This window comes from Physeter macrocephalus, chromosome 7 (genome assembly GCF_002837175.3).
Source record: "Physeter macrocephalus isolate SW-GA chromosome 7, ASM283717v5, whole genome shotgun sequence".
Classification (NCBI taxonomy): Eukaryota; Metazoa; Chordata; class Mammalia; order Artiodactyla; family Physeteridae; genus Physeter; species Physeter macrocephalus.
The window spans coordinates 125,540,972-125,555,872 of record NC_041220.1 but is presented as its reverse complement, the minus strand read 5'-3'; the positions used below and the strand labels follow the sequence as shown (position 1 = coordinate 125,555,872).

Genomic DNA, 14,901 nt, shown 5'->3' with positions numbered 1-14,901 from the left:
GGGCCCAGCCGCTCCGCGGCATGTGGGATCCTCCCGGACCGGGGCACGAACCCACGTCCCCTGCATCGGCCGGTGGACTCTCAACCATTGCGCCACCAGGGAAGCCCAAAACTAGTATGTTTTTGATATTTCACGTTTTTTCTTTTTTTATAGTTTCTGGGCAGTAGTCCAGAGGAAGATGTGATACCAAGGTGTGGTAGATGCTATTGATACTATGGATGCCCTGCCCAGATCACCTTTAATGGAGGACCAGGGCATGCATCTCTCAGATCCTGAGTGTTGGCTCCTTCCCAGCTATCCTGTTCCCCAGGGAATTGCCCTCAGCTGAAAGAAAGCCGCCCTGTCCTGGTCTGGTCGTTATGACCTCCCCTCCTCACACCAATAAACGACCAACTGGCGTGGACGCACAAAAAGCTGTCCCCTTTTGTCAAGGTAGGGCCAACTCTTTTGGTGCAATTCACGTTTCAGAGCTCTGGATAGGATTAGGCTGCAGTTAGACTCCAGCTGAGACCCAATCTTTTTTTAGCTTCTTCCCTGTTTTATCCTTCTCCCCTCCCTCCCTTTCTCCTGAGAGCATTCCCTCAGTAAATCACCGCATCCAAATCTTGTTAGAATTTGCGTCTAGGGAACCACCCTGAGACGTAGGTATTACTGTGGTAACTTAAGGGTGAGGTGAAGATTAGTTTAGAGGATTACCGTGAGAACTAATACTTCTTTGAGGTTAATGCTAGCCCTGGGCCACCAAGTCCTTGACCCACTTACTATTGTAACAGGCACGTTGGGCTTAAAAGTAAAACTCCAAGAAGTTGGTGGGGCAACTTGGAGAAGGGAACACTTTAACAGGACCAAAAGCAACTTGTCTAGCAAAAGACATTTAGGTGCTTATGATTAATTGCAGGACTATCAAAGTCCAATATCTCTTACTTTTTGACCTCTTTGCTATGCTTAGTTTTTTTCTCTGTTACAGATAAGATCAAGGAAAGGCAACACTCAACTGGCTTCTTAGGCTTATTGTTTAAAAAGTTTGGCACTTTGTAAGTGCTTGCTGTATTAAACTTACTGAGGACCCTTGACTTGATGGAATTCACAATATGTTGAGAAGCTTGGATTCATAGACTTGAAATAAAAGAAGGGACTATGCAAAATAGTATCCAGTGTCTTCAAAAAGTTCTGTGCATTATTGAAACTTAGAAATGACATAAATATGTTGTGATTATTAAAAGCAAAGTTAGGGAATTCCCTGGGGGTCCAGTGGTTAGGACTCCATGCTTGCTTTCACTGCTGCGGGCCGGGTTCGATCCCTGGTCAGGGAATTAAAATTCCACAAGCCACACCGCTCCAGCCAAAAAAAAAAAAAAAAAAGCAGAGTTAGGATAATTCTCTTTCCCCATCATGTCCAACATATTTCAATTCAAATGCATAAACCAAATGAGAGCAGCTTTTGTAAATGGGATGGCAAAGTGTCATATGGCCAATGTCTAAAGGAAACTGAAGCCTCATTAATTGTTAATTGTGTGGCCTGAAACAAATCACTTAACTTCTCTGGTCTCATACATTGTCCAGTCAAACAGGGTTATGCTACACTAGGGGTTCCTGGTCTCTGGGCATTGTAGAGGTGTTTCAGAAGGTTAATATCATCTTCCAAGGTGGTAATGATCTCTGTTTCCATATCTTGCTTTTATTTAAAGTCAGTTTAAAAGGGCTATTATTTTTCTTTATTCTTTTTTCAACTGTCTTTTTTTTTTCTTTTAAAACAAGAGTTTGAGAGTTTCCAAATTGGTACCACATATTAGTGGAGACCAATATGTATACTCATGACTCAGTCACTCAGCCAACCACCTTTAGCTGTGTTGATGGTTTTAACACAATGAATAACAAATTTAATGCTCCTATTCTTAGTAATGAGTTGTTTAATTTATGCTTACAATGATTGCTTTAAGTCCACAACATGAGGTTATAAGTTACTGAAGTGCATGGTAATTCAGTAAATTTGTCTCATGGCAATTTTTATCACATCTGAGATGCAATCATCTGGGGTTTTGTTGTGTTGTGTTGTGTTGTGTTTTGGGGTTTTGTTTTGTTTTGTTTTGGCTTTTATTTTTTTTTAATGTAGCCCACCAAGATGTCGCTACTACCTTAAGACATGTTTAAAAAGAGAAAATATAGTGGCAATTTTGTCTAACTTTGCATTTCATTTATTGTGAATAAAAACTCCCCACCCTGCTAATTATTTGAGAAGTGCTTAAAATTAGTAGTTTGAAACCTTTGCTCATATTTTGAAACAGAACACAGTACTTAAAAATAAAAAATAACATCCCTTGCCTTTTCTAGATGCAGAATGAAAGAATTCCAAGTAACGTATCACACAAGCTGTTTTTATTTATTTTTGATAATATGTCATAGCCTCATTTCTATGTTTTAAAAGTTGATCTTCAAAAGAAAACCTCTCATCTTTTACACAATTAACTGAAAGTGAAATAAACAGTGGGCATCACTTGTTAAATGGAAAATAAGCATTGCCAGCCTATGTTTTATTACAAATATTATAAATATTGTATAAAGATGAATTCTATAATGCCACCTTCATTAAATAGCAATCTAAATACCTTTTCTTTAAAGTTCCATTTCTATGCAAAAATTACACAAAATTAATTGCAAAAACCACACAATGAAAAAATTAAGTTATTATTAAAATTCCTAATGGCTTTGAAGGATTATATACTACTATGAAAATAGTTTGTGAATCCAAAAGGGAAAACATTAAATTAATGTTTTCTAAGGTTTCACCCAGTCTTGGAATACTATTAATACTTCCCAAGCATCATTTTTAAAAAGATAATGTCTGTCCACTTCACCAGGTTTTTGACATTTTGATGGTCTGTTTGTTATAATACAAAAACATAACAATATTGATATCGGTACCATTTTCCTTAAATTGTTAACATGCACTGCCAGAACCTAAAAAGGGAAACAAGAAAATAGACGGTGGGAAGATTCGGTACTCACTGTCTTAGAATACCTTTTATCAGAAACTTGCAATCACTGGGACAGTGGATTGCGTACTTTGGAAACTATGCCCAGTTAAACAGATGACTCTTAAAATAAACACCTTATGGAAAACAAAAAAACAGGAGGAGAAGCTCATAATTCTTCAATTTATAACCGACTAAAGTTTTTTTGGTATATTTCTTAACAGTCTTTTCCTATAATTGAAGTCATAGTATACACACAATTTGATATTCTTTTAAAATTATCATCCTGAGCTCTTTCCACATTGCTATACAGCCTTCATTATTTTCACTTTCAATGGCTGCATAATAGCCTGGAAAGTGGAGGGATGCAATGCTCCCCTATTATTGGACAGTTAGGTTCCTACTTTAAATAATGCCTCGTTCATGGCTTCTAACCTATTTTGTGTTGTTTTCATAGACTAAATATCCAGAATTGGGGTTATAGGTTAAAAATATCGCCACATAATTTATAGATTTGGATATACATTACTAAGTTACTTTTGAAAAGGGTTTTATTACTAGTTTAAAGCATCATTCATGGATGATGAGCACACGCTCTCTCTACAGCATATAGTGGTATCATTTAAATTTATTTTCTAATTTGAAAGGCAAAAAAGGTATCTTGCGTTAATATTATTGATTACAAGTGAAGGTAACAAATTTCTATATGTTTGTTCAGCAGCCATCTTCTTTGTGTATTGTCTGTTCATGTTTTTCTTATTGGAATAATTATATTTCTTTTTTAAAAATTTGTATTAACTGTTTATTAAGATAGTAACTGCACATATTTATCCTAAATTTTTAAAAATAAATTTATTTATTTATTTTTGGCTGCACTGGGTCTTCGTTGCTGTGCGTGGGCTTTCTGGCACGTGGGCTCAGTAGTTGTGGCACGTGGGCTCAGTAGTTGTGGCACGTGGGCTCAGTAGTTGTGGCACGTGGGCTCAGTAGTTGTGGCACGTGGGCTCAGTAGTTGTGGCACGTGGGCTCAGTAGTTGTGGCACGTGGGCTCAGTAGTTGTGGCACGTGGGCTCAGTAGTTGTGGCACGTGGGCTCAGTAGTTGTGGCACGTGGGCTCAGTAGTTGTGGCACGTGGGCTCAGTAGTTGTGGCACGTGGGCTCAGTAGTTGTGGCACGTGGGCTCAGTAGTTGTGGCACGTGGGCTCAGTAGTTGTGGCGCACAGGCGTAGTCGCTCTGCGGCATGAGGGATCTTCCCGCACCAGGGCTCGAACCCATGTCCCCTGCATTGGCAGGCGGATTCTTAACCTCTGCGCCACTAGGGAAGTCCAAAATTTTTGTTTTAAAATTTTCGTGACATATTGAAATGTCTAATCTTTGTTTTTCATATCTGTTTTTTCTTTGTGGTTTCTTCTATTCTTTTTAAAATGAAACAAATTCCTTTCTGTTATGGGCTGAATTGTGCCTCCCTCCCACCCCCCAGCCCCCACCAAATTCATATGTTGAAATCCTAACCCCCAGTACCTCAGAATGTGACGGTATTTGGACCTTTAAAGAAATAATTAAGTTAAAGTTAGGTCACTAGGGTGGGCCTTTATCCTGCATGACTGATGGCCTTATTAGAGGAGGAGATTAGGACACAGACGAACACAGAGGGAAGACCATATGAAGAAAGAGGGAGAAGATGGCCATCTACACGCCCAGGAGAACTGCCTCAGAGGATTGGTTTGGCTCCCTGCTGACAACTTGGTTTTGTAATCCTAGCCTGTGAGATCATACAAGAAAATAAATTTCTGTTGTCTAAGCCACTCAGTTTGTACTACTTTATTATGGTGGCTCTATCTAACTAATACACCTTCCAACCCCCTAAATTCCATAAAATTCTATAACAATTCTATTTTATCTCCTCTATGGCTTTATTTTTTCAATTTACTTCTAAAATTTATCTGTATTTTTGTTGATATTTTCTCCAAACTTCTACACAGCTAAACCATCTTCAGGCATTGTTGTCTATTTCAATACTGAGTTACTTTGGCCTCAGCAAAAGAATTGTCTGGGGCTTCCCTGTTGGCACAGTGGTTAAGAATCAGCCTGCCAATGCAGGGGACAAGGGTTCGAGCCCTGGTCCGGGAAGATCCCACATGCCGCGGAACAACTAAGCCTGTGCGCCACAACTACTGAGCCTGCCTTCTAGAGCCTGCGAGCCACAACTACTGAGCCCGTGTGCCACAACTACTGAAGCCTGCGTGCCTAGAGCCTGTGCTCCACAACAAGAGAAGCCACCGCAATGAGAAGCCCACTGCGCTGCAACGAAGAGTAGCCCCCGCTCTCCGCAACTAGAGAAAGCCCGTGTGCAGCAACGAAGACCCAACACAGCCAAAAATAAAAATAAAATTTAAATAAAAAATTTTAAAAAAAAAAGAATTGTCCGGAATATCCTGGGACCTAGGCAAAACCTTCTTTTCTGAAGAACCTCTTCTCAAGGGCTTAATTCTTGTTTCACAAACATTTGTGAACTCTTCCCTAGTAGACCACAGAAATCATTTGTGAACTCTCCCCAGTAGACCACAGAAACCACTTATTCATCTGTAGTATTTCTGTAGGCAGAGTGTGGTATGCACAAAGGAAGGACTGATGAAAGTGAGTCAAGGAAGGTCAGCTCTCAATCAGATCATGGGTCACTATAGGCCAGCAATCAGAGGGTCCCTGAGGCCTTTTCAGGGGGTCTGTGATTTTGAAGGTATTTTCATAACAATAAGATGCTACTTGCCTTTTTCACTGTGTGGACATTTGTACTAATGGTACAATAGCAAGGTTGGTTAATACTGCTGGTACTTAAGCGTGGATCAAGGCCACACATTGACAGGAAACAAAGTTTCATGTAAAAATGCTCTTTATGAAGCAGTAAAAATTGTTAATTTTAAGCCTCTACTCATAGTACATATCATTTATTTTTTTAAATTCGGCCACGCCACGTGGCATGTGGGATCTTAGTTCCTCCACCAAGGATCGAACCTGGGCTCCCTGCAGTGGAAGGGCGGAGTCTTAACCACTGGACCACCAAAGAAGTCCGAGTACATATCCTTTTTAATACTCTGTGGGGTGACATGGGAAGTATGCAAGAAGCATTTCTACTGAATACGGAAGTACATTAGTTGTTTCAAGGAAAAGCACTTGTATGATTATTTAAATTGCTAGCTGAACTCGCTGCTTTCTTCATGGAACTTTTTTTGAAAGCACGACTGACAGACAAATTATGATTATTTAGACTTCGATACTTGGCATACACTTTCTAGTGAATTCAAGAAGGAAAACTATCATTTCAAGGAAAATAATCGACATTTGTTGCCAATGCTTCAAATTCAAGCTTTTAAGCACAAATTAGAATTTTTCAAAACTTTGTGTCCGTCATCTGAGGTTGACAACTTCCTAACACTTCAAAACTTTTCTCATGGAATCAGTGATGATATTAACAAATGGACTTTTGGGGATGTTGTATAATGAAGCCACATTCCACATTGCAACTAACTGTTCAAAAACTACCACTTGTTGAGTTTGGACCACATTTTCTTCATATACTTACAAAGAAACAAAAAACAACATATACCAATAGACTGTATGCAGAAGTAGATCTGGGACTCCCCTGTTCACTGTTCAGGTGGACAGTGAATAGATTTGCAAACAAAGCCAGTCTTTTTACTTTTCTTTATTTTGGAAAATAGTTATTTTTCATTAAAATATTGATATAATGAGTTCATTATTTTTTTCAATATACTTTTTACAAACCTAGTTCTAATTTCTAATATGGTAAATATCAATAGATAATTCATATAACCAAAAGGTCTTTGGGGTCCTCAGTACTTTATAAGAGTTTTGTAAAGGGGTCCTAGGGCCAAAAGTTTGAAAACTCCTATGCTGCTGTAAGCTAACTCCTATGGCGGTGAAACCTAATTCTTTGAGGGATCCTTTCTAGTGGCGGTGAAACAGGTCAGAATCTACCAGGGCTTCAAGTCAAGGCTCTACACAGGAAAGACTTAAGACTTGGGGCTCAGGGCGGTGGTGGAGGCATAGCCAAGACTGCGTCTCCGGTCTCCCTGGAAACCACCCTTCTCAGGTCTCCTGGAGCACGCCCTCCGTTCCTCTCCGCCTCTCATTGGAGCGGGTTAAGTCAGTGGGCGGTCTGTCGGGAGGCGGGGTGGGGCTTCATTTCCTTCCGGGGCCCTCTCGCAGGAACGTACGTACGTCACGCAGGCCGCCGCTGTCCTGACCCTCCGCCTTTGCATCCCCCACTGAGCCCTTAGTAGCTGGCGTTGGCCCTCAGTGGGGAAGCGAGCTTTTTCCCTTCGGAGGCCTGGGGTCCCGCAGCCTCTATCCTACTTGGCCTGGCGCTGCCCAGCGCGTCTGTGCCTCCGTCATGGATCTGAATTTAAACCGAGCGGATTATTTACAGGTAAACCTGAGGGGTTGGGGCGGTCGCTGCGCGGAGTGAGCTGCGCTCTCTGAGAGGATTCGATCCTTCCACTGGCGTCTGTTGGGGTGTCTCGGCGGCGACGCGACGGCACAGGAGCGGATCTGGGTGCCACCCTCCAGACACCTTGCTCACGGGCAACTCCGGCTTGTTGGTGACGATCCACGGGGACTTGGAAAGAGGGAGCACGAGCCCCCGCGGTGCTGGCGTCTGCCAGGTCCTGAAGATGCTCCGAATGTCCTGATGCGCTCCCGATTCCTCCCCGGGGCCCTTCTCCTCCTCCCCGGCTGCAGCTTCTAACTCCCTCATCTCCATATGTACCCAGTCCCTTCTGCCGAGCGCCAGACACTTGTTTCTTACTGTGAGCTGGACCCCACGAGCCAGATCATAATAAAAGCAATGACAGCCGTTTTCGAGCGTCTAGTTTATTCTCAGATCTTAACACACGTACATATATGTAATCCTCATAAAAATTCCTAAAGTAGCTACATGAGGATCAAGGGGCTCAGAGAAGGTGATTTACATGATAGCGGAAAGGATGGCGTTCCTATTTGAAACAAAGTCTCTGACTCCAGAGCTGGTGTTCTTTCTGTTACACCATCCTGCCTCTCAATATTTCAGCCCTAGGCTTTCTCTCCTTCTCCATCTCCTTTTTCAGTAATCCTATTTTGGCTAATGGTACAAATGTTTGTCCTGTCACTTTCCTTGAGAGTCATGCTAGGTACTTCCCACCTTAATATCTTCCATATCCATCTGGTCACCACATTTTGCTGCTTTTATCTCCTAAATAGCTAATGAATCTGTCCCATTTGCTCCCTCCATCTCTGTTACCCCTAGTTCAGTCCTCATCTTCTCTTGCTTGGATAATTGAAATAGCTCCTAGCCTCCAGCTTACCTCCCTCCAAGCCATCCTTCATATCATTGCTAGATTGATGTTTCAAAAATACGAATCTAAACAGATTAAACTTTAATACTACTCCCTAGAATACAGAATTAAAGGATAGACCTACACTATATGTAAATTCTTTCATGGTCTGTTGTTTCCACCAGTTTCTCTCTCTTTGGTCCCATTCTCCTCCCCTAACCATGCACCACAAGTGACAGTGCCCTGCTGAGCAAACCATGCTGTTTTCATCTTCTGTAACTTTTGTAAAATAATCTTCATCATCAGTTAGATTGGATGTCATTGTCATCAGCATGGTGGTATTTTAGCTAAAATCTTTTATGTTGCATTTTCAATAATAACTAATCTATTTCCAAAGATTTTAAATTACAAACACACTTTAACAACTGTATGAAGTTGTAAAAGAAGGCTTATAGAAATATTTTTTTGGTGTGAAGTATCTTGCCAGTAATGCCACGTTATTATTTTTGACTTGACAACTTTATAGCATAAATTTTACTATTTTTGATTGTTTTCTGTATTCTGACTTTTGTAGCATATTTCATTAGAAAATAAGTTCATTGCTGATAGTAATTATTTCATATCACTAATTAATTGCAATAAAAAAACTGAGGCTTACTATGATTAGAATCTGCTGGTCCTTTTAATCTCTGATTTAATAACTTCAAATTAGTGTATCAGAAATCACTCACCAGGCAGCTTATGTGTTTCCTTAGGTGGGAGTGACCTCTCAGAAGACTATGAAGCTACTTCCTGCTTCAAGATATAGAGCTACACAAAAGGTAACGTAGAGATACTGATTTCTCCATATCTCTTCAGCTCTGACAGAGGAGAGGTTTATATTTCCTTCATTATTGATAAGTTTTTTTTAAGATTCCAAGACTAAAATGGAAATGAATTTCTTTTCATTTGAACAGAGATTGGAATACCAAGGGACATTTATAGACAGTAAGTTTCTTGGACATTATAATTATTATGTACAATTAGTAAATAGTATAAGCAAACTAGTTGAAAACCATATTCCATTTTTCTGGTAATAATTTACCCTGTGTGTACTTGTGTGTACCAGATTGTGTATATGAAAAAAGAAATTAAAAACACAATAGACTGTAGAGAAAATGCTTTTTAAAAACTTTATCATATTTTTAAGAGTAGTTAAATATATTGATGTTAATCTTTACATTTAACTAACAATATTGATTATTTTTATAGAAATATTAATCCTGTGATTTCCATAAGACAATTATAATTTCTTGGTAGACTAGTAGGATATTTTAATAGCTGCAAAATAAATACAGTATTCCTATATATTAACATTTTATCAGGATAAATCAACAGATTTTTGATTGTCATTTATTGTATTCACTGAACTAGAGCAACACTTCTCAAACTTTTTGGTCTCAGGACTGTTACACTTTTTTTTAAAAAGATCATTTTATTATTTTATTTATTTTTTATTGAAATATAGTTGCTGTACAATATTATATGTTACAGGTGTACAATATAGTGATTCATAATTTTTCAAGGTTCTATTCCATTTATAGTTATTATAAAATATTGGCTATATTCCCTGTGTTATACTATATATCCTTGTAGCTTATTTTATACATAGTAGTTTGTATCTCTTAATCCCCTACTCCTGTGTTGCCCCTCCTCCTTCCCTCTCCCCACTGGTAACCACTGGTAGTTTGTTTTCTATATCTGTGAGTCTGCTACTTTTTTTAAAAATATTCACTAGTTTGTTGTATTTTTTAGATTCTGCATACAAATGTTATCATACAGTTTGTCATTCTCTGTCTGACTTATTTCACTTAGCATAATGCCCTCCAAGTCCATCCATGTTGTTGCAAAAGGCAACATTTCATTCTTTTTTATGGCTGAGTAGTATTCTTTATCCATCATCTGTTGACGGATGCTTAGGTTCCTTCCATATCTTGGCAATTGTAAATAATGCTGCTGTGAACATTAGGGTGCATGTATCTTTTCGAATTCATGTTTTTAGTTTTTTTTTTGGATATATACCCAGGAGTGGCATTGCTGGGTCATATGGTAGTTCTATTTTTAGTTGTTTGAGGAACCTCCATACTGTTCTCCACTGTGGCTGCGCCAATTTACATTCTCACCAACAGTGTACGAGGGTTTCCCTTTTCTGCACATCCTCGCCAACATTTGTTATTTGTGTTCTTTTTGATGACAGCCATTCTGACTGGTGTGAGGTGATATCTCATTGTGGTTTTGATTTGCATTTCCCTGATGATTAGCTTTCCCTGATGATTAGCGGTGTTGAGCATCTTTTCATGTGACTGTTGGCCGTCTGCATTTCCTCTTTGGAAAAATGTCTGTTCAGGTCTTCTGCCCATTTTTTAATCAGGTTGTTTTTTTTTTATGTTAAGTTGTATGAGCTGCTTACATATTTTGGATAGTAACCCCTTATTGGTCTTATTATTTGCAAATATTTTCTCCCATTTGATAGGTTGTCTTTTCATTTTTCTGATGGTTTCCTTTGCTTTGCAAAAGCTTTTAAGTTTAATTAGGTAAATCAACTATACGTCAATAAAAATAAAAAGTAAAAAGTTTTAAAAATATCAAATAGGTCTGTCACAACCTCATTTTGATAAATTTTTTTTATATATATATAAATTTATTTATTTATTTTTGGCTACGTTGGGTCTTTCTTGCTGAGTGTGGGCTTTCTCTAGTTGCAGTGAGCAGAGGCTACTCTTCGCTGTGGTGTGCGGGCTTCTCATTGCGGTGGCTTCTCTTGTTGCAGAGCGTGGACTCTAGGTGCGCAGGCTTCAGTAGTTGTGGCACTCAGGCTCAGTAGTTGTGGCTTGCGGGCTCTAGAGCTCATGCTCAGTAGTTGTGGCGCATGGGCTTAGCTGCTCCGGGGCATGTGGGATCTTCCCGGACCAGGGCTCGAACCCGTGTCCCTTGCATTCGCAGGCTGACTCTTAACCACTGCGCCACCAGGGAAGTGCCTGATAATGTTTTAAAAGTTAATCTTAAAATGTTCTTATGCTCCAGTTAAAGGAAAAAAAAATTGCCTCCTTGCCATTTCTGTCTGTATTTTCTTGTTCTGTTTACCTTGTAGGAACAGAACAGAAAGCCAGCTACTTCCATAACAACTCTTCATAGCCTTCTCTTTGGCCCTTTCTTACAATTCTTTGGTGGATATTTTTTGTGGGGATGTCTTTACTAGATTTTCTGATCTCTACTTTTAAAATCATAATTTATATATTGAGAATCTTGTGTTCCCCATATAAGTTAGTAGGGCATAATAACAGTAATTTTAGATTCTCTTCAATCTGTTACAGGTCGTTGTTGGAGATCACGATGGAGTAGTTATGTGCTTTGGCATGAAGAAGGGAGAAGCAGTGGTATGTGTACCTTTTGAATACTCCTACATTAAAATTTTTTCTAAAGCATAATGAAAAATAGGTTGAGGGAAGTAGTCATATGAAGTATGAGGCTACAGGCAGCATGAGAGTCATTTCCTAGCCGTTTGTAAAACATCTTTGACAGCCTAGGGTGATATATTTTTATATATCACTCTAGTTTTTTATGCTGTGTAACAAGTTACCTCAAATTTAGGGGCTTAAAACGAAACACATTTATTATCTCACGGGGCAGGAGTCTAAGCTCGAGGCCTCTCGTGGCTGCAACACAGGTACAGCCAGGCTCTATTTCTGGAGCTCAGGGTCCTGTTCCAAGCCCATGTAGTTGTTGGAAGAATTCAGTTCTTTACTGTTGTTGGACTGAGGTCCCCACTTTATTGCTGTCCGTAAGCCAGGGCCTGCTTTCAGCGTCCTGAGGCCCCCCACAATTCCTTGCCATGCAGTCTTCTCCCAGGCCTTCGCACAACATGGTGAACTGCTTCTTCAGGCCAACCGGGAAATCTGTCCAGTCTGCTAAGATGGAGTCTTATATAACAGTGTAACATGGACGTGACCATCGCATCACCTTTGCCACTTAATATAGCCTAACCAAGGAAGTGAGTTTTACATCATCATATTCCCAGATCATAGTTTACAAGTGATGGGTCTGAGATGTGAACTCTTATATTCATTCTACATTATATGAAATTTGCAAAAAGACGAAGAGGGTAAAAACTATCAGAAACTCAGTGTTTCCATGTTCATATATCCTTCCAGATATTTTATTCTCTGTGTATAAGTCATTGGTGGTGAAGGGAAGAAACTGATGCCAATAATAAAATAGAAAATAACGAGGAATAAACTAAGGATGCAAATGTTTCCAATTAAATAGAGAGATATGAAGTTATATGCTCAGGTTTTTAGTAAATTCTACAGTCCTTTATTTATACTACTAAAATTTATAAAATTGTAAGGGAACCAGGAGAGATTAGTTTTAAAAAGATGATTAAGGTATAAAAACATGTCCACTGGAACCAGTTGAGGAATCTTGGTAAAATGCAGATTCTCATTCAGTAGATCTGGGGTTGGGTCTGAAAGTCTGCATTTCTAATAAGGTAAGTGATGGTAATGCAGCTGCTTAGCGAACGCTACTTTGAGTTGCAAGAGTTTAGATTTTAATGATGTCATTGAAGTGCAATGTGTGTGGGAATAAACGTTGCAGAGTTTGAAGATATTTAGCAAAAAACCCAGAAGACCACTGGATACATTTGTATCTAAAGGTGTTCCTATTTAGAACTATAATATTTTGTAAGTTTAAAATCCCAGCATTTTTTATGGTAAAAGAAAATACTTGGAATAAATTTGTGTACTTAATTTTTTCCTCGATGATTTTTGCAGACAGTCTTCAAGACTTTACCTGGGCAGAAGATTGCAAGATTGGAACTAGGAGGGGTTCTTAACACGCCCCAGGAGAAAATTTTTATTGCTGCAGGATCTGAAATTAGAGGCTTCACAAAGAGAGGAAAACAGTTTCTCTCTTTTGAAACAAACCTCACTGAAAGCATTAAAGCTATGTATGTTTATTCTCTTTTTTATTTTTACATATCCATTTACAATATTTTGGATAGGTGACAAACATCAGATCTTAGTAGGTTATCTGGGAAATAATTAAAGATACTTTATTAGTCGGAAATTAAATTTGACCTGGCGTCAATACAAAATCAATTGGGTGTTGAAATCTTATCTTTTTAAGACATTTATAGTATTCATAGCTTCATTTTTGACAAGTTAGTTCAGTTATGATTCACGATCAAAGTATAAAATAAGTGAAAGAAAATCTCCAGATATTTAGGTTCCTGTTGCTTTGCTGTCTCTGGTAGTTCTGATTTTGAGGTAGCATCATTTTGTTAAAAGGCTGGCCATCAAAGTTAATGACTACCAAAAAGGTATAATTTCAGGTGAGTCAGGTAAGACTCTAAGTGAAAAATAGCTTCCTTAATGGCTTCCTGCTATGTGAAATTTTGCAATTAAAATTTTAGTTTTTGGATCATGGAGAACTGCAAGAGGCTTTAAAGTTTATCTAATCCACTGTTCTTCAAACCTGCTACTTAGGAGAATCCCTTGAAAGCTTTAAACAATAGATTCCTTGTCCTACCTCATACCTGCAGAATCAGAATTATTAGGAGTGGTTTAAAAGAACAGTTTTTCATTTGAATCCTATGCAGCCATGTTATATAAGCAGCCAGACCTTGGTTTGGAAACTACTGATCCAGAGTTTTATTAATGTATAGCTGTCCTATGTAATTCTGTATAATGCACAGCATGTGTCCTGATGTCTGGGCTGTAAAACTTAGGTTTGGTGAGATTAGATAAGAATTAAACAATGGCAAGTGGAAGTAATTTCAGGGGCTTAATAAGAATATCATTCTTTTGAAATGCTTTTCTAGATAGACATGGCCAGTGATATTTGTGAAATACTAAAACCAAAGTAGCTAACTATTAGCATACCTCCACATTCAGAAAGGTATATAGGTTGAGGTGTGAGGAAGCTAAGGAGTTTCCCAGCCAATAGTCTCTTTAGCTAGTTTCTTAAATGTTTCTACTGGAGTGGCAGAGGTAGGGTGGAAAGGTTCTTTAATCAGTTTTTGAAAATTTATTATCTGAAGCTCCACATTGATAAGGTTGCATGGGAAAACAAGATTATAACTTGACAATATTCAGTAAGAAAACTGACCACTTATAAAATTGATTACCACTCATTAATCCTTCCCTGCTTATAATGCAGATGGATTTGAAAATGAAATTTCAAATCTTGTAAGAGATTTAGAATTTCATTAAGTTGATAAAAATTATATTAAGAGAACTTTATTTATTTATTTTAAACAGCAGGTTCTTATTAGTTATCTATTTTATACATATTAGTGTACAAATGTCAATCCCAATCTGCCAATTCATCCCACCCACCAGCCCCCCGCCACTTTTCCCGCTTGGTGTCCATACGTTTGTTCTCTACATCTGTGTCTCTATTTCTGCCCTGAAAACTGGTTCATCTGTACCATTTTTCTAGGTTCCACATATATGCGTTAATATACGATATTTGTTTTTCTCTTTCTGACTTACTTCACTCTGTATGACAGTCTCTAGATCCATCCACATCTCTACAAATGACCCAATTTCGTTCCTTT

General features: G+C 38.6%; 1 protein-coding gene across 4 annotated transcripts in view; it reads left to right on the top strand.

The window, feature by feature from the left end:
• The first annotated feature begins 7,218 nt into the window (after positions 1-7,218).
• Positions 7,219-14,901, top strand: part of BBS7 (Bardet-Biedl syndrome 7) — a 42,085-nt gene continuing 34,402 nt past the window's right edge. For all 4 annotated transcript variants that reach the window (XM_028492245.1, XM_007120449.4, XM_055086204.1 and 1 more), the window contains exons 1-4: positions 7,219-7,420; positions 9,059-9,124; positions 11,657-11,719; positions 13,115-13,290. In XM_028492245.1, coding sequence (XP_028348046.1) covers positions 7,385-7,420; positions 9,059-9,124; positions 11,657-11,719; positions 13,115-13,290 — 341 coding nt within the window. In that variant the 5' untranslated portion in view covers positions 7,219-7,384. The remainder of the gene's footprint in view (positions 7,421-9,058; positions 9,125-11,656; positions 11,720-13,114; positions 13,291-14,901) is intronic.